Source organism: Pseudophryne corroboree, chromosome 1 (assembly GCF_028390025.1).
Source record: "Pseudophryne corroboree isolate aPseCor3 chromosome 1, aPseCor3.hap2, whole genome shotgun sequence".
Lineage (NCBI taxonomy): Eukaryota > Metazoa > Chordata > Amphibia > Anura > Myobatrachidae > Pseudophryne > Pseudophryne corroboree.
This window is the reverse complement of record NC_086444.1, coordinates 183,636,656-183,656,401: the sequence shown is the minus strand read 5'-3', so window position 1 is coordinate 183,656,401 and position 19,746 is coordinate 183,636,656. Positions and strand designations below refer to the sequence as shown.

General features: G+C 44.5%; 1 protein-coding gene across 2 annotated transcripts in view; it reads left to right on the top strand.

Annotated features, from left to right (window-relative positions):
* The window catches only part of HAPLN1 (hyaluronan and proteoglycan link protein 1), a 217,309-nt gene that overhangs the window by 180,295 nt on the left and 17,268 nt on the right, over positions 1 to 19,746 (top strand). For both annotated transcript variants that reach the window (XM_063963954.1, XM_063963953.1), the window contains 2 exons: positions 13,835 to 14,203; positions 18,681 to 18,983. In XM_063963954.1, the coding sequence (XP_063820024.1) occupies positions 13,835 to 14,203; positions 18,681 to 18,983 (672 nt within the window). The remainder of the gene's footprint in view (positions 1 to 13,834; positions 14,204 to 18,680; positions 18,984 to 19,746) is intronic.

Genomic DNA, 19,746 nt, shown 5'->3' with positions numbered 1-19,746 from the left:
CGAAGGTGCGTGGCAAAGAATAGTGTGGCTTCATAGGGAAGGGGCGTGGCCACAGTTATGCCCCCTGTAGTTATGGACCCAGTAGTTGTGCCCCCTGTAGCTGTGCCCCCTGTAGCTGTGCCCCCTGTAGATTTGCCCCCAGTAGTTGTGCCCCCAGTAGCTGTGCCCCCAGTAGGTGTGCCTCCTGTAGCTGTGCCCAGAGTAATTGTGCACCCTGGTTTGTGCCTCCTGTAGCTGTGCCCCCTATAGATTTGCCCCCAGTAGTTGTACCCCCTGTAGATTTGCCCCCAGTAGATGTGCCCCCTGTAGCTGTGCCTGGAGTAGTTGTGCCCCCTGTAGATTTGAGCCCAGTAGTTGTGCCCCCTGTAGCTGTGCCCGGAGTAGTTGTGCCCCCTGTAGATTTGAGCCCAGTAGATGTGCCCCCTGTAGCTGTGCCTGGAGTAGTTGTGCCCCCTGTAGCTGTGCCTGGAGTAGTTGTGCCCCCTGTAGCTGTGCCCCTGTAGCTGTGCCCCCAGTAGGTGTGCATCTGTAGCTGTTGCCCCAGTAGGTGTGCCCAGCACCGAAAACACACAAAAAAAATACTCACCTGCCCCCTTCTGCTTCCCGACTGCTGCTGGACGCGGCTCTGCCGTCCGTGCGTGTGACGCGTGACGTCACACGCAAATCACGGACCGGAGGGGAGGAGGGACGGGAGCGGAGAGGATGGACGGGAGGGGAGAGGAGGGACGGGAGGGGAGGGAGAGATTTGAAGCAGCTCGGGCTTCCAGCTGTCAGTGACTGACCGCTGCGGCTGATACTGCTTGCGGCCAGGCAAAGGTTCTGGCGAAGTCGAGCTGCGGCGCCCTGTACTGTCTTGGGTTCCTGGAGCTCAAGCTCCACCAGAACTGCCCTCCCTATGCCCCTGTTCACAACAACACACTCTGCCACACCCCACAGTACCGCGGCACAAAAGGGCTCTTGAAAACAAGGAGAGTGACCATGCAATGGATTGCATTGAGAACAGAAGTGGGTGAGGCCATCAGTAGCCATAAGAAAAAGGACATGTAAGAATGATATGTGAGTGTAAGGCTTGTTTCTGATTATGAAGAAAAAAGAATGAGTCTAACTGGCTGTGCAAATATGTATAGAGAAAATGATTAATAATAACAAATTATTACATACAGTTGGTATTAAGCATTAGAAAACATTGAAAACACAATAAAACAAAACACTATCAGATTAGTGAAACGTTCAGACGCAGCACATATCAGTGATCCATAGAAATAGTATTTGTATGTATTATTTTCTCCTTATTTAATCTCACTGCTGTGTGGAAGTATACAATCATGTTGACATTCAAAATATTGACACCATATTGTTCCAATTGTCTGAATTTTAAACATTTTGAATGTCAACATGTTCAGAATATCGAAATTAAATATGTCAGAAGGTTAACATTGTAAATGTCAACAGTCAGAATGTCGATACATGAATTTAGGGTTAGGGTTAAGGTTAGACTGCAATTATAAACGAACATTGGCATACACCCAGGGGAGTTTTAAGAGAGGAGGAGGCACGTGTGCAGCCTTCTGCTTCAGGGGCCCCCTCCTCTCTGACTGATGCACAGGATTTAATACTTACCTCTCTGGAGTCCCCCGGCGGTGCCATCCTTCTCCGCAGCAGCAACAGAGTCTGAGAACAGACTGTATTGCGCATGCGCAAACCTCCGGGAGCACGGCGTGGCTGAGATTTTGCTAATGCGCATGTGCGAAACTCCAGGAAAAATGGCCACCATGCCATCTTTCCGGAGTTTTAAGCAGGCGCAGTAGAGTTTGTTCCCCCTAGTGTTCAAACTCTATTGTGCTGCCGAGAAGGGATGGCTCCAATGGGGGACTCCAGAGAGGTAAGTATTAAACAAATGGGTGCAGTGTGTGCGGGGTGGGACCCCCTGGACCCTGGAAGCCCGTGTGCCTCACACACACTGCACCCATTATAGATACGCCAATGAATACACCGCACCAGTGTGGAATAGGTCAAATGTAATGATCTGTACATATAGCTGTTCTGGGCCCTGTGGTCTTGCAGATGGGTAGTCTGCATTCCTCTGAGGATGCCGCCACTACAAGTGTCCCGTTTGAAGCTTTGGCTAAGCTCCAATCTGCTGCAGATTAGAACAGTGATTTCCTCAACTGCCGTATAAAGGCAGTATAATCAGTAGCGAAACTAGTGAGTGAAAGGCCCAGTTAAAAAAATGTGTGTGTGTGTGTCCCCATGCTAAAGAAAGGAAAGCAAGGATGGAGAGGAAGGGAAGAGGAGAGAGGACAAGGGGACAAGAAAGAGGAAGGGTGGATGCAATGGTGCAAGTAGAAATGTTTTCTTAGTTGTACTGATAGTACATGGTCACACAAAACTAGGGGGGTGGCAATAGGACAATAGGGGCATAGCTACATTATGCCACACACCGTAATGCCCGTTACACATTATGCCAAACACTGTAATGCCCATTACGCATTATGCCACACAACGTAATGCTTATTACACATTATGCCAGACACCATAATTATTTATTTATTTATTACCAGTTATTTATGTAGCGCACACATATTCCGCAGCGCTGTACAGAGATTACTTGGCCATTCACATCAGTCCCTGCCCCAGTGGAGCTTACACTCTATATTCCCTACCACACACACATTCACGCTAGGGTTAATTTTCTAGGGAGCCAATTAACCTACCAGTATATTTTTGGATTGTGGGAGGAAACCGGAGTACCCGGAGGAAACCCACACAAGTACGGGGAGAATATACAAACTCCACACAGTTAGGGCCATGGTGGGAACCGAACCCATGACCTCAGTGCTGTGAGGCAGTAATGCTAACCACTACACCATCCGTACTGCCCATACACATTACACATAATGCCCCTTACACATTATGCCAAACACTAATGCCCCTTACACATTATGCCAAACACTGTAATGCCCCTTACACATTATGCCAAACACTATTATGACCATTTCACATTATGCCACACACCATAATGCTAATCACACATTATGCCACACACCGTAATGCTTATTACATATTATGCCACACACCGTAATGCCCATTACACATTATGCCAGACACTGTAACACCCATTACACATTATGGCACACACCATAACACCCATTACACATTATGCCACACACCGTAATGCCCATTAAACATTATGCCACACACTGTAATGCCTTACATATTATACCACACACCGTATTGCCTATTACATATTATGCCACAGACAGTTATGCCACTGACTCCATTTTATGTCCCACACACAAAAATGCCCCTTATAAATTATGCCCCAGCTGTGGGCTGGTCGTACTGGGTACCACCACCATATTTCTTAATGGTACTCCATACCACCCTACTTTCAGCACTGGATGGATGGCAACAAAAGAGGAGTGAGGATGGAGGGGATGTGGCAGGGGAGAAAGTAAGAGTAGAGGTGATGAGAAGAGGAGGAAGGGGACAACAGGTGAAAGGGGATAAGTAAGAGGGAATACAGGGAGACAGCAGAGGAAAGTGCCATTTTATCAACTCTGAGTAGCATACTTTCCATAAAGACCCACGTTTGTGTCTTCTAGAATGACTCCTAAGAGACACAGGGGTTACAGAGTTTCAGAATTAGGTGTTTCAATGTAAAATTTTCCCTTGTATATCTGATAATAATCTTAATGTGTCTGAAGCATATAATGGCACTGGTTAGCCAGGCACAGTGTGTGATGTTGACACTGGGATCAGAGAGAAGTATGTCTGTAGGTGTCTGGGGAAGTGTGGTACTGGTCAGCATTAGACGGAAGAGTATAACACAGAGTGCAGCCAGTCACCCACCTCTTGCAGGACACATATAACTGTTTGGAGAACGTCAGTTCCCCTCCAGCGCAGAGCCCCAGCATGTCATCAGCTGCAGGCTTCTCTCCTCGGCTCAGTCTTGCCGGCCTCTCTCCTCAGCTAGGCACTGCACTCAGAACTACAGCAAACACTCTGGCGAGGCCCACCTTTGCTGTCATTGGCTATCACCTCAGACAGCTGAAAAAGTGACTCCCTGCATACACTCCCACTGATCAGTTGGTAAAGCATGCTGGGACTTGTAGTTTCACAACAACTAGAGAGTCACAGGATGGCCAGGCCTTGTCTAGAGCTCTCCATCAGGTCAGTATCCCATTTTTCAGAGGACAGTCTGGAGGAGGGGGAAATCATGATGAACCAGAGGAAGCAGAATGAAGCAGAAGGAGGTGGGATGGAGCAGGAGGAGCCAAGGACAGAGAATGGGGAGGTGAGATGGAGCAAGTGGAGGTGGGGACAAAAAAGGGGGAGGTGGGATGGAGCAGGAGGAGGCCTGGACAGAGAAGGGGGATGTGTGATGGAGCAAGTGGAGGTGAGGACAGAGAAGGGGGAGGTGGGATGGAGCAGGAGGAGCCAAGGACAGAGAAGGGGGAGGTGAGATGGAGCAAGTGGAGGTGGGGACAAAGAAGGGGGAGGTGGGATGGAGCAGGAGGAGGCCTGGACAGAGAAGGGGGAGGTGGGATGGAGCAGGAGGAGCCAAGGACAGAGAAGGGGGAGGTGAGATGGAGCAAGTGGAGGTGGGGACAAAGAAGGGGGAGGTGGGATGGAGCTGGAGGAGGCCTGGACAGAGAAGGAGGAGGTGGGATGGAGCAAGTGGAGGTGAGGACAGAGAAGGGGGAGGTGGGATGGAGCAAGTGGAGGCAGGGAAGAGCAGAGACTGAGGGGCTAGGCTGGCTGACCTGAAATCCGTACACAACCCCTCCGCCTGAACCGCCCATATTCTTTCAGTACTCGCACAGCCCGCAGTGACAGCATTCAATAATGAGTGACTCAGACTCATTATTAGTACTGACTACTAGCCATTGCCATGGGCCCTGATGCAATGCATCATCTGAACTGCTGATAGTTCTGTCCCTGAGTGTAATAGCTGATAGGGAGGCGGCACAATAACACAGCGAAGGCTGCTTGCAGTAAACTATGTGTAAATGTTCATCCATACTGTGAGCTTTACTAGCTTTTGTGCCTACTGTAATTGGCTCTTTCAGTGATTGGGCAGGCACACAAAGGGGGAGGAACAGAGGTGCAGAGGGATGTGAGGTCTCTCTGAGATTTCCAGATGCTGGAAGATTATTTTCTGGCAGCCGTCCAGTGGGCATTTTTGTTTGCATCAGATGTGACCATGTCAGGAAAGCCCAGCCTGTCCTGATGCGAGACAAGTGGTTAATCATGCACAGGTGAGTTAATCTATTTTGCTGGGTCAAATCCATACAACATGTCCTGTTAGTGCCTGAGGGTATTGATTTCGAACCCCTGCTTAAGTGTACTATCTTTCCACAGTTTCGAGGCATCACAGTTTTTACTGCAATAATTTCAAAAGCCACATTTACAAATCCTGCGGTTGTAAATCATAGGGCTGTCATAATCCAGCATTGCAGTAAAGCAGTTGCCACCCATTGCAATGTTACATTTCCAAGACAGTTATACAGTATATGGGTTCAGTTTGTATAAAACCCAATGCTACTTATAGTTTAAACCTGTGGTCCTCAAGGCAACGTAACAGTCCAGGTTTTAAGGATACCCATGATTAAGCACAGATGATTTAATCTAAGTAAATGAGGTACTGATTAAGTCACCTGTGCTCAAGCATGTATATCCTTAAAACCTGGATTGTAGTGGGTGCCTTGACTATGGAGGCAGATGTATTAAGCCTGGGAAAGTGACAAAGCAGTGATAAATCAGTGATAAGTGAAAGGGTGAAAAAGCACCAGCCAGTCATTGCCAGTTTGAAAAATGACAGTTAGGAGCTGATTGGCTGGTGCGTTATCACCTTCCACTTATCACTGCTTTATCACTTCTCCAGGCTTAATACAAAACCACTGATATAAACCAAAGACCTAAGGTTGCCCGCTGCCCATTGCCGACAGATATCATTTTACCAATAAAAACTGTTAAATGAAAAATACATAAAGTACAGGCGTTCCCAGGTCTTTCAATCCACAATCAGGGCTGTAACTAGGTGTGGACGGATGTTGCTTAGCACACAGCACAGTTTCTGTGTGGGCGCACCATCCGCATCCACACTAATAGGCCACCTAAGCTGTAGCGCTGCCCGCTGTAGTGTACAATATATTAGTAGCATTGCGCCCGGCTCCTTCTCTGCCGGAGGCAGCGCTGCTAATATACATTACAGATACAGCAGGCAGCGCTGGGCTGTCTGTGAATTTCTCTCTTACCCTGTGTGCTCTGCTCCGCCCCCCTCCTCCTGCTCTCCTGCACTGTAAAGAGACTTCCGGGTATGGGAGATGGCTCCTGCTGCTGCTTCTGCTGTTGCTGCTCAGCCCGTGAAGACAGGCTGCTTCTCTCTCTCACCCACTCCCTCCCACCCTTCCCCCGTTCCCTCATGCAGGCATCTAACTAAATGACTGTCCAGTGCATGGTCATAACGCAAAGGTCTCTGCTTAATTTATAATGTAGGTATGTGGTTTAATACATTTTTACATACAGTAAAAGAGTGACTATCCTTGTGGCTGGTCATTTTGGACAGTTTTAGATAAATTACAACAGTGTAGGATTTTGTAGGGAAAAAAAACCCTGCACTTGCAGTCTTCATTAATCCAATATCCCCTGAAATTGAGAATATAATGCTTATTGTTTTTAAATATTCTGCTGCCCATTATAAGGGGGACTCTGCCTAATCTGTAAAAAAGGGGGACTCTGCCTGCCTAATGTGTAAAATAGGGGGACTCTGCCTGCCGTAATGTGTAAAAAGGGGACTCTACCTGCCTAATGTGTAAAAAGGGGGACTCTACCTGTCATAATGTGTAAAAAGGGACTATACCTGCCTGATGTGTAAAAAGGAGGACTCTGCTGCCTAACGTGTAAAAAGGGGACTCTGCTGCTGTAATGTGTAAAAAAGGGGGACCTGCCTGCCTAATGTGTAAAAAAGGGGGACTCTGCCTGATGTTATGTGTAAAAAGGGGACTCTACCTGCCATACTGTTTAAAAGGGGATTCTACCTGCCTAATGTGTAAAAAGGGGGACTCTGCTGCTGTAATGTGTAAAAAGGGCACTTTTCTGCCATAATGTGTAAAAAAGGGGGACTCTGCTGCTGTAATGTGTAAAAAAAGAGGGACTCTGCCTACCTAATGTGAAGAAAGGGGGACTCTGCCTGCCATTATGTGTAAAAAGTGGACTCTACCTGCCATACTGTGTAAAAGGGAACTCTACCTGGCATAATGTGTGATAGGGGCTCTACCTGGAGTAATGTGTAAAATGTGTCTCTACCTGGTGTAATGTGTGAAAGAGGCTCTACCTGGCGTAATGTGTGTAAGTGACGCTATTGTGCCCCTTCCCCATGAAGCCACTCCCCTATATTTTTTGCGCACGCCAGCACGCACTGGCTCTGCTTTCTATATGATGGGGGGGGCGATGCATTTTCTTACACTCAGCGCTAAAATATCTAGTTACGGCACTGTCCACAATAATTGTATCTAAAACAATTACCAGTGCAATTTGTTAAAGCCTACACTGAAAACAATTGAAATATTATTCCCGGTGTTATGATTGCATTTCATTTGCCATTTAAACACATTCTATTTAGCTGGGATTTTTTTCTGCCACATTTTCATCTGTCAGAGTCTATTTCTCTGGAAGACGCTGCAGCAGCTGCACAGTATGTGTCCGAGTGTCATTTGTTTTAGTGGTGGTTATAAATCATTCTCTATGAAATAAGTCACAACATTTACAGAATTGTTTTCATCTACGCTAATTAGCTATCTATATGTTCTATACTCTTCAGGCACATGTGAAGCATTAAAGAAATGAGGTTCGCACACTAACTTTGGGAGGATTAGATTAAAATGCAGTACACATGTTGGAACACAGTGTTATCACATTCAGCTAATATAGTGGCAATAAAGCAAGTTATAGCTGTCTATTAATCCATTTTGCAAGGCCTCTGAAAGGTCATTGAAACACTCTAATGAGCCTGTATGTCTGCCCGATACTTTCTGAGCAAATAGTTCAGATGGAAACCAATATTCCAATTGATTCATATGCTATGAATAAAGTGCGAATATAGATGGGAGTTAATCTGCTTTTCTTCAGGAGAGAATTGCTTGTTAGCATGTTGAAAAAGACAAGTTTCTTTATAATGTCAATGCCAATAGATGCTAGTTACTATTCTTATATCCTAAAATAAATAGACGTAATAGCACTGGGGAAAAAAAGCTTTATGATTATATCAAAGCACGCGGAGCTATAATAACATTAGACTACAACTGTGCATTGATTTTGCTTTGCCACTGGCTTACAAATTTCCCTTTTACTCCTTGGCTGTTTTATGGGCTGTCTCGTATTCTTATCACTGTCTCTGTTTTCTTCACAATGGTCCTCAGCTAAAGATTGCTCTGCAAGGTTCTGCATTTGTTCACGGTAACCTTTCTCAAGGACTCCTAATCATTCTTTCAAGTAACTGCAAAGAGGCCTGATTGTTTAATTATTTTGTTTAAGTATAGTGGTAAAAAGGGTCTCGGGGACAACTTTCCATTCCATTTCAGTAACAGGGGTTATTTATTCATGTTAATAATAAAACCAATAATAGAACAGAGGGACTCTAAAAATACCCAGAGTTTTTGAAACATTATGGGGTATATTCAGTGTCGGACTGGGGCAGGTAGGGCCCACTGGGGGAATGCAGTGGTAGGGGCCTATGTTAGGGGTGTGGAAAGTCTGCAGAGGGGGTGTGGCCTGCCACCTCATTGGTTTGACTAACCATTAGAGAGTGCAATGTCTGGGCCCCTTCATAAATATATACAGTAAATTCAGCTGCTGCATGCATGATAATGTACCAGATTAATAACAGATTAATAACAGCAACTGTAGAAAATACACCATTGTCCAGTATAAGGTAACATATGTATGATGTATAATTCAAGTGCACAGTCTGGAACCTGATCCTTAGAGCAGGAGGTGGGCCACCAGGCAGTGGGGACCACTGGTGGTTTCCCCTGTTTCCCTGTGGGCCAGTCCAAGCCTGGGTATATTTACTAAAGTGTTGGTTTTTTTGAAGTGTAGATGTGGAGATCAGAGTCCAGCCATTATCTTCTAGAAGGTGTTAGACAAATGAGAGGTAGAGTCTTATTGGTTGCTATGGGCAACATCTCCACTTCTATAAATCCGCACTTTTGTAAATACTGTATACCCCTATGTGCTAAAAATAGGACTCAAACTGTCCGCATGCATCTTCTCATACACAAATAGAGTGATTTATTTAAGAGCTGATTGCACCTTTACTTTCCTTCACATTCTGGCAGACAAGGACAACATAAGCTTTAATGTTCCTTATTTGGCTATACAAATAAAAATTTTCACATAAAACACAATATCACCACTTTATCCTTTGGCGCTGTGGATCAAATTATAACCAATTTCAAGATTCCACCTCCTCAGGTGCTCCTTCACGCAGCAAATATCTTGCAGCGTCTTAATGCACTCAAAAATAGAAGGAAAAAGATCTCATAGTGGATCACACCTTCAATCTATTTGTCACAAGCACAATCGATAGTAAAGTCCCCTACCAGAAATGGTGGTCTACTTTATGTGTTGACAATATCACATTCACTGGAGCGGCTAAAGCCTGTTATGATCACACTCCTTCCTTCAATTCACTTTCAGTATTAATCCGTTGTATATGTGGGATAAAGGAAACTTCCAATAGTGTAATACAATCTTTTAATGAACTTCATAAAAAAGAACAATATTTAAAATGGACTCTCACCCGGTCATATGGTCTACCCAGTGAAAAAGTAGACAATTGCACATAAATTTTTACAGTGTCAACAGCATCTCCGGATATCCCCTGCACCATCTGACCACGAGAGAGCTACACCAAACAGTCCTCATCCAACGCGTTTCGATAACCAAGTATCTTCCTCAAGACATGAGGAGAAAATGCCTTAGACTGCTTTTTATACCCAGTCTATCCAATTAACAGTAAATCTTATTTCCAGACATGGGATCACTATCCATACTAATTCCCATCCTTTCCCCACATATACTCCAGTCCATCTAGTTCACTCCTCCTTTCTCTCAGTCCCTCCTGATGTCACTTTTCCCGACATTTGATGCGGAACCATGCCACTTCCGGTTTAGCGTCATTTCCAGTTCCACGTCATTCCACGGAAACCGGAAGTCTGCGCTCCTTTGTGCTCCTCATTTTGTGTTCTTATCAAAATACTTTTATTACATTGGAGTCTGAGGTATTATTTGTTAACATACATATTAAAAAAAGTTTACCACAAAATGTATAACAAATTTGAAACTTAGTTAAGAGTTTTTTTTAAGGTAGTAAAAAAATAGACATAGCACGCCCTCACAAGTTCAGCACATCACTCAGTAATTATATTTAAAAAAACAGAAAAAGAGTTATCATGTCATTTAAAAACAACTACAGAAGATGTACTAGATACACTTGGGATCTAGCTAGGATAGAATAACATGCGTTCCCTGAAAACTCACCTCTTCAGGCTAGCTTATCACATTCCAGAACCGCTCACTCAACCTTCATAAGCTTTTCTATCCAATTAAATCCCCCACTGTACAGTCCACACTTATCCGCCACATATTTTCTCTTTCTTCACTTTCCCTTCTCTCTGACCATGGTTCATCATTGCTGTGATGTGATATCATGCAGACCACCAAGAACCTTTACAATCTATTGGAGAACTATGCAATGATAGCACCTATCCTTGTGTATAAATGCCTATTTCCCCATAGATTGTAAGCTTGCGAGCAGGGCCTTCCTATCTTTATGACTGTTATTACCCAGTTTTGTTGTATCCATAGGTGTGCGCAGGGGGGGTGCCTGGTGCGCACAGGCACCCCCTAATGTCTGGCACCCCGATCTCACATGCCTCATGCAGGGATCACCGAGCAGGCTGATTACTGTCCCCTCTGTGCTGCACCCTGTCAGGACTGTATTACAGACTGGATACCTGGGTTAATCAAGGGTGCCACTGCCACCGGCTTTCAAATTCCCAGCTCCACCACCATGTACAAAAACAGCGTGATGTGACGTGATTACGTCATGCTGCTCACATGCCCACCCGTCACACCCGCTACACGCCCACCTCAATCCTTCTATTCTATGCCAACGCCAGCCACTGATGAGGAGCAGCATGCAGCCAGCGTTCCTCTTAGGAAGACAAATTCAATACTGGCAGGCGGCCGGCAGCAGCATTGACACATCACTCGTTTTTCCAGCAGCAGCAGTACTAGTCTGTGACTGTCAGTGAGTGACTGACTTGTAAGTAAGCTGCTGCAGCTTGCAGGGGAAAGAGAGGGGGAGCCAGACCAGGCTGAGGAGGAGCACTGTAATTGCAGTGAGTGCCATCAGGGGTGTTTGTTTGGTGCACACCACAACATCTGACAATGTATCTGCTTTATTAGGATTGGTACAAAGGTGGAAATTTTATATGCGTTGACCATCAATAGATGGTGCTAGACACGCCCAAAAGGCGGTGCTAGACACACCCCTCCGACGGTGCACCCCCTAATAAAATGTGCTGCGCACGCCAGTGGTTGTATCATTGTATTCAATTGTAAAGTGCAACAAAATTTGCTCCGCTATATAAGAAACTGTTAATAAATAAATAAATAAAAATAAATGTTTTCTGTTTCAATATAAATGTTGTTAAGCATAAACCGGTTAACCTGTCCTGACCCTTTTAATCTTCAATGTATTACACTTTGCAATGTTGTGTGTATGTACATCATCCTCAGTTATCACTTTTTCTGCAGGTGCTTTACATACTGTAGATTGGCTAATCTCTTTCTCGCCATCAACTTTCCATATTTACAGTATGTGTCTATAGCTGTACATTATTTCTTATGATAAGCGTCCCGACTGCATACAGAGGAAGCTGCGCTCATCTGAGGAGGCTTCATCGCCGACATGCACTCCCGACGTGACTAGGTGATCCGTCTGCCCAGTCACGCTGGGAGTGCACAGAGACACTCTCCCATTCTATGAATGGGAGAGCGTCTTCGAATGGGGCGCATCTCTGTCATGGGCTGCACGGACGTAGACACTAGTAGTCGCTAGGTGCACCTGGGCGGGCGCGCCCAGGCACAGACGGAGCCACGGCTAGCGTGGCTCCATCCGTGTGTGACATCCATGCTGTGTACTTAGCTCCATTGGGCATGTTGCAGGCCTGGAGGTAAATCTGGTGTATATGGCTGAAAACTGCATGCACAGAAACAATTATACGCATCACACAATGGGGCAGCCCCTGTGTATGCACCTGGTTTGCTACTAGTCACCATTGTCAGTACACCTTGGCACCTGCCCTATACTAGGTGCAAAAAATATGTCTTCAAACAGACATATATATGGTTACATCCACCTCTATATAACAGTTACATGGACACGTTATTAATTTTTCCTGCAAAGTCCCATTGCAGCTCTTCAGTTCTTAGTGTAGGTGTCATTGAAATGCGTAACTCTGAATCAATCACACTTAAGCTGGCTAAGGGCCTAATTCAGACCGGATCGTAGATTGCGTAAAAACGCACATCTACGATCAAAACCTTTAGCATGCAGGGGGATGCCCAGCACAGGGCAAGTCCGCCCCGCAATCCAGGTCCTGCCCCCCTCGCAGGCATGCAAAAGCATCACATGTCTGCAATGTGAAAGGGTCTGAGGCTACTCAGCCCCGGGTCGGACCCAGGTTCAAAAGCCGTGTCCGACCTGGGTTTGTGATGTGAAAGCGATAATAGAGATTTATTTTAATTACATGGGCATCAATAGTTAAAGTGACTATGTATTACAGTATATTAACAAAATTATCCTAGAAATGAAAAGTAAAAGAACACAGAACATTTAATTATATTTTTTCTAATCATTCTAGAATTCAATAACTTGTACATAAAAAATAAATGCTTTCTTGGAGCTGTAAAACCACTCACATAATTCATTCTCTTTGAGTTTTGTGTTGTATAGCTGGAAAACGCTGACAAATTATCACCAAATCAAATCCTTTGTCCTTTAATTCCACTCAAATCTTCAGTGAGCTATTTTTACTGTATAAAGGCAAACATGGTCATGAAAGCTCCCCCATGGTCAAGGTCTTAAAGATATTCATGCTAAAGCACAGGTGACTGAACTAGAACCTCAGTTAGTTTGATTATATCATCTGTGCACTAGCATGGATATCTTTAAAACCTGGACTGTAGGGGTGCCTTGAGGACCACGTTTTGGACCCACAGTTATATGGGAAAAATGAGAACTATAGTTCACACAAATTGTTTTTGTTTACAATGAATAGATGAGTAGAACCAGGGGCAGATTTAAGGATGAGCAGGTCCAGTAGCGTCTAGTTTCCCTTCGTGGAAAGGACCTTTCCCATAATCCACCGGGTCCACGTCACCAACTATTTGGAATAGTAACCTGTGGCGAGCGAAGCGTAGCGTGACACTGAGCCCGCAAGGGTACAATTGAGCATAGACAAAACTAAATACCCTAGAACAAACAGAGAATAGATAAAACATTAACATGCTGTAAGGGAAATAGAGAACTTCCGCCCTCTTCTGCTGTCATTTCTGCCCCCAGCAAGTAGCCTTACGTGCCTAGTGAGTAATCCCCCAGTGTGATGAGGAACATTACCAGTATGAAACTGATGGACAGTCAGAAGATGAAAATATTCACTATGTTATATATTATAGAATAGCAGCAACAATTCCATCTCCATATACTCATTACTGTGCTTTTAATAACTTTATTGACTGTCATTCTTTTCCTTTGTTCCAGAAAATGGTCCTAGTCTCTTTGTGGAGGTAGATCAAACAAAGGTAATCTCCCATCGGGGGGGCAATGCTACACTGCCATGCAAATTTTTACACGACACAGTGACTGCTGGACCACCCTCTCACAAAATCCGCATCAAGTGGACCAAACTGACTACAGATTACCTCAAAGAGGTGGATGTCTTCGTTTCAATGGGACACCACAAGAGGAGTTACGGCCACTATCAGGGTAGGGTTTACCTACAACAAGCAAGTGAAAATGACGCTTCGCTGATAATCACTGACATAACACTGGAAGACTATGGCAGATACAAATGTGAAGTAATTGAAGGACTGGAAGATGATACTGCCGTTGTGTCACTGGATTTACAAGGTATATTCATTTGTGAGCTCATCCATATTTTAAAGTGAAGGACTAAACCTATTATCCAAGTCTACTTATATAAAGCAGCAACTAAACAGTTTCACTAACTTGTACAGTGGGCCTGATTCATGTTTAGAAGTAAAGCAAAAAAGCAAGCAACTGGGCAAAACCATGTTGCACTGCAGGTGGGGCAGGATGCAACATGTGCAGAGAGATTTAGATTTGGGTGGGGTGTGTTCAGACTGAAATCTAAATTGCAGTGTAAAAATAAAGCTGTCTAACATTTGTGGGCTACAGATGTAGCCAGGCTCATTGTTGTCGCGATGCGTACACATGTGCATACACATCGCAGCAACACCTAGCCGCACTTGGCTGCGCCTATTCGTACCTGCCACTAAGTCCATGCAATGCGTATCAATCACGGGTGTGAATATATGCATGCGCACGCCAGAGTGGGCGCACATGGCGGAAAGCTAGTTGCAACCGCGACAAGGCACAGCCACAATCAATGTTACTACATCTGTACATGCAAAAGCAGCCAGTATTTACCCTGCACAGAAAAATGTTTTTAATGTATTTGCTCCCCTTGCTTGGCAACATGGTTTGTTCCAGACACAAAATTACTGTTCTTGGTTTTTTGCTTTACTTACAAACATCAGGCCCAATGTACAGGACTAACTGTAAATGTTTCAGGAGCTGCTCACAACTAAATTTATTTTCAGGTAAAGTTCAGAGATGGAGATATTTCCAGAACACATCCTTTTATCTACTTTACTAGTAATCTCAATGAAGAAAACTACTGTAATGCCAGAGCCTTACCAGACTGAAATGGCTAATAACATACAGCAATAGCGCAAGCTCAGCAACATATAATTGTAAATAAATTGTCAAGTATCTCATTAACTTTACACACGAGACAAAATAAATTCATATCATATAAAAAATGTAGCTAAAAATCAACATTAAACTTAAATTACTTTGTTTCCCAAGGATTTCTCACCCTGTGCTCCTTCGCTATGATCTCCAGGCTGCAGAGGCGTATCTAGGGCGGGGCGAGTGGCGCACATGCCCTGGGTGCTGTGACAGGTCTGACAGAGGGGGACACCGCAGGCCAGTGGAGTGTACCTGGTGGAATGTCCAAAGCTGGACATTCCGCTGGTGTTCACTGTGCTCCAACTGCTCCATCTCCACTCTGTACCATCCAGGGCTGGGAGTGTGGGACTTGGCAGCTATGCCCGTGACGTAATTGCCGGCCCAATAGGCATTATATGGGGAGGGACTAGTGAAGTAGCCGCGGGAGCCAGCCTCAATGTGTGGACGGGGTGTCCGAACCCCGGAGTCTCTGCACCATTTTATTTCTTTATTTATTTATTTTTTTCACTTTTTTACTTTACTAATGGTTTGCGTCATCGTCGCAGGATCCGGCGATGGGTGGTATGTCGAGGTGACATCTCCATTGGTGTGAGTGACAGCAGAAACATGGGGCCAGGATGTTTGTTGATTAAGCTATGCAAGCCGCAGGAACACAGTCTGCATGCCCACGGCACACGGCCCTTACCTCACTGTTGGTGGCTTCTCCTCACACTGCAGCGGAAGCAGGCTGAGGGTCTCCTCTGAAACTCAGCTGTGACTCAGAGACTTCAGCAATCAGCCGAACTTCAATTCCTTTCTTACCTTGCTGCCTCTCTCTGTCCCTACTGTATGTCCCTGCTGGCACTCTCTACCCCTACATCCTTGTTGCCTTTCTATCCCTACATCCCTGCTACCTTGCTACAGTATGTTCCTACATCCCTGCTGCCTCTCTCTGTCCCTGTTGTATGTCCCTGCTGCCACTCTCTATTTCTCTACTGAATGTCCCTGCTGCCTCTCTATGTCCCTGCTGCCACTCTATGCCCCTACATCCCTGCTGCCTCTCTACAGTATTTTAATACGTCCCTGCTGCCTCTCTTTGTCCCAGCTGTATGCCCCTGCTGCCACTGTCTATGTCCCTACTGAATGTCCCTGCTGCCACTCTATGTCCCTACTGAATGTCCCTGCTGCCACTCTATGTCCCTGCTACCACTTTATGTCCCTACTTCCCTGCTGCCTCTCTATGTCCCTACTGGATGTCCCTGCTGCCACTCTATGTCCCTTCGCCGCTGCTGTCTCTCTATGTCCCTGCTGCCTTTCTATGCCCTACATCCCTGCTGCCACTCTATGTCCCTATGTCCCTGCTGCCTCTATCTGTACCTACTTCCCTTCTCTCTCTCTCTCTCTGTGCCTAGGTCCCTGCTGCCTCTCTCTGTCTCTGCTGTATGTCACTGCTGCCTCTCTCTGTGCTTACTTCCCTGCTGCCTCTCTATGGGGCCCATATATCAAGGATTACATATTGAATGCGATCTGGGCGGAATCTTACCACCCAGGATTGCACTTCAATATGCGATCCCTTCGGGTGACACCCGGCACCCGCAGGGACAGGGGCTCTGTAAGGATCCATCCCTATGATGTGCTCTCCGGGCGGCTGGGGTCCTGCGCATGCGCAGTCACACGTGACTGCGATGCACTGGGGCATTTCCGGCGGAGGGTTATTAGGAATGCAGCCAGATCTATTTTCCGCAATACGTAGCCCATAGGCTACAATGGCCTACCGAAATCTTTTGCGTGGTAACAATATCGGGAATGCTTTGCATTCCTGAAATTGATACATCTGGCAGCATCGCATCCCCCAAAGAAACCTATATGTAATGTAGCAGTCCATGTCCCTTTTACACTACACACTGACCAGGAGGGGAAGGACGGGGGGAGGGGTAGCAGAGTGGCCCTCTTGGCATCTTTATCAAAAAAGGTGTCCCCATTTACATAATATCTGCTCAATGATGACTTCTTCCAGGTGTGATACATTAACAGCTCCACAATATTGGGCACCTCCTCTTCACTCAGGAACCTACCATTCTGTGTCCTGCTATTAAAAACAGTAGTTTTCCAAGTGGTAGGCCATGTATACAAACTGTGATCTGTCATGAAGCAGAAAATGAGAGTTAGGACCTGCCGGACCCTGTCTGACAGCTGTAAGAAGTCATCACTGTGACTGTGAGATAGAAGAAATATATTGGTACAGTACTGGAACACTTCAATGTGGTGGATCCATTCATACTTTTGCTATGTGGCCATATAGCAGCAATGATGGCGGAGAACTGCCACAGTGTATTTACTGCTTCATTATTTCTTTCCTAAAATGTGACCTATAATTTACTCTGTCAAATGTAAGATACTATATATTCTCTTACATGACCTACTGGTCTTTTACAGGTCAACGTTTCCATTCTAAGGAGCTTTAACGGAACAAATAATTGTTTTTAATTCTGTCCCTTTAACATCAGTTCATTGGAAAAAAGTGACAGGAGCAGATCATTATCTCACATTTGCAATGGGTCATGTTGGGAATGATGCTCATGTTTCCATTGTCATGTTGATAAAGTGTGTATTTAATCCACTGCTAATTGTCTTTTAAATGCTGCATTCCCATGATACTGATGTTAGTTGGTAAATCACTGAATAAATGGGAATATAATGCCTAATCTGATTAAAACAATGTCATTTAGCTGCTTCACTTTTTATAATTAAATTGTTATTCTTAGTAGTCCAATTTATAAGTGTGTCTTGCTCATTTTATTTATTTCCTTATTTAAAGATTATCAAACAATTGTTTGAATAGCAATTATTTTTCAGTCAGTACAATACAATAATTTTCCCTTCAAACCAGATGCATTATAATTGTATAGGACCTTGTTTTGATGAGATGTTGCATGATTTATGGTTGACTTTTAGTACATACAATCATGTTATAAAAATATATTAAATGGCTTGTCAACATTCAGACGATTTTATTGGATCGCACATATTCTCCTTTAACGCCTTTAAAATACCCAAATTGCTTGTCATAGCCAAGCCAATTTTTACATTTGAGGTACATCGATTCTGCTGAACATTTTATTTAGTTTGTAATTAAGTTTACTAATAACCAGCATTGAGTTTGTTGTGAACTGTGGGGATGCAAAATTTTGGAATACTGATGATCTGCAGGCTTCTTTGACTGGAGACGTTATTTAACATTAGAGCACTTGCTTGTTTTCTACTCTTGTGCTTCTATGTTTCTAAACAGGGGCCCTTTATTGTACTGTATGTAACACTTACATACAGGCCCTATATACAGTACATATAAAAAGTTGATGTTAATGTGGTGATAGTTTATATTGCAGGTTACATTGCATATATCATAAATCAAAGCAATAAGTCATTGAGATCTGATTAGTTAAAATATTTGGGTACATAGCAGATACAGTATGTACTGTAAACTAGATAATGGAACTCCTATAGTCCATCAAAATAATCCATTGGGTTTGTTTCATATGTATTTCTAACTAAATTCACTTTTATAGAAAATTAATTTAAACTGTTTCTTACATTTAAATTAATCTTTAATCCACTTATGCTTTTTGTATTTCAGGTGTTGTTTTTCCATTTTATCCACGCTTCGGTCGCTACAATTTTAATTTTCATGAGGCCCAACAAGCCTGCCATGACCAGGATTCTATAATTGCTTCTTTTGACCAGCTCTATGATGCGTGGAGGGCAGGATTTGATTGGTGCAATGCAGGATGGCTAAGTGATGGATCTGTACAATACCCTATCACAAACCCTAGAGAACCCTGTGGGGGCAAAAACACTGTTCCTGGAGTTCGGAACTACGGCTATAGAGATAAAGACAAAAGCCGATATGATGTCTTCTGTTTTACCTCAAACTTCAAAGGTAATATCATTATTTCTAACATAGGCCCTCATTCCGAGTTGATCGGTCGCAAGGCGAATTTAGCAGAGTTACACACGCTAAGCCGCCGCCTACTGGGAGTGAATCTTAGCTTCTTAAAATTGCGACCGATGTATTCGCAATATTGCGATTACTAACTACTTAGCAGTTTCTGAGTAGCTCCAGACTTACTCTGCCTGTGCGATCATTTCAGTGCTTGTCGTTCCTGGTTGACGTCACAAACACACCCAGCGTTCGCCCAGGCACTCCCACCGTTTCTCCGGCCACTCCTGCGTTTTTTCCGGAAACGGTAGCGTTTTCAGCCACACGCCCCTGAAACGCCGTGTTTCCGCCCAGTAACACCCATTTCCTGTCAATCACATTACGATCGCCGGAGCGAAGAAAAAGCCGTGAGTAAAAATACTTTCTTCATAGTAAAGTTACTTGGCGCAGTCGCAGTGCGAACTTTGCGCATGCGTACTAAGCGGATTTTCACTGCGATGCGATGAAAAAGAACGAGCGAACAACTCGGAATGAGGGCCATAGTTCTCATCTAAAAGGTTTTTCTTAAATCAGACCACAGGTCACAGGCACTGAGGGGTATATGTATAAAACCTTGGAGAGAGATAAAGCATCAGCCAATCAGCTCCTAACTGCCAGGTTACAGGCTGTGTTTAAAAAATGGCAGGAGATGATTATTAATCTCTCTCCACTTCATCTCTCTCCAAATTTGATACAATTCTCTGTTGGTTGTATAGTCCAGACG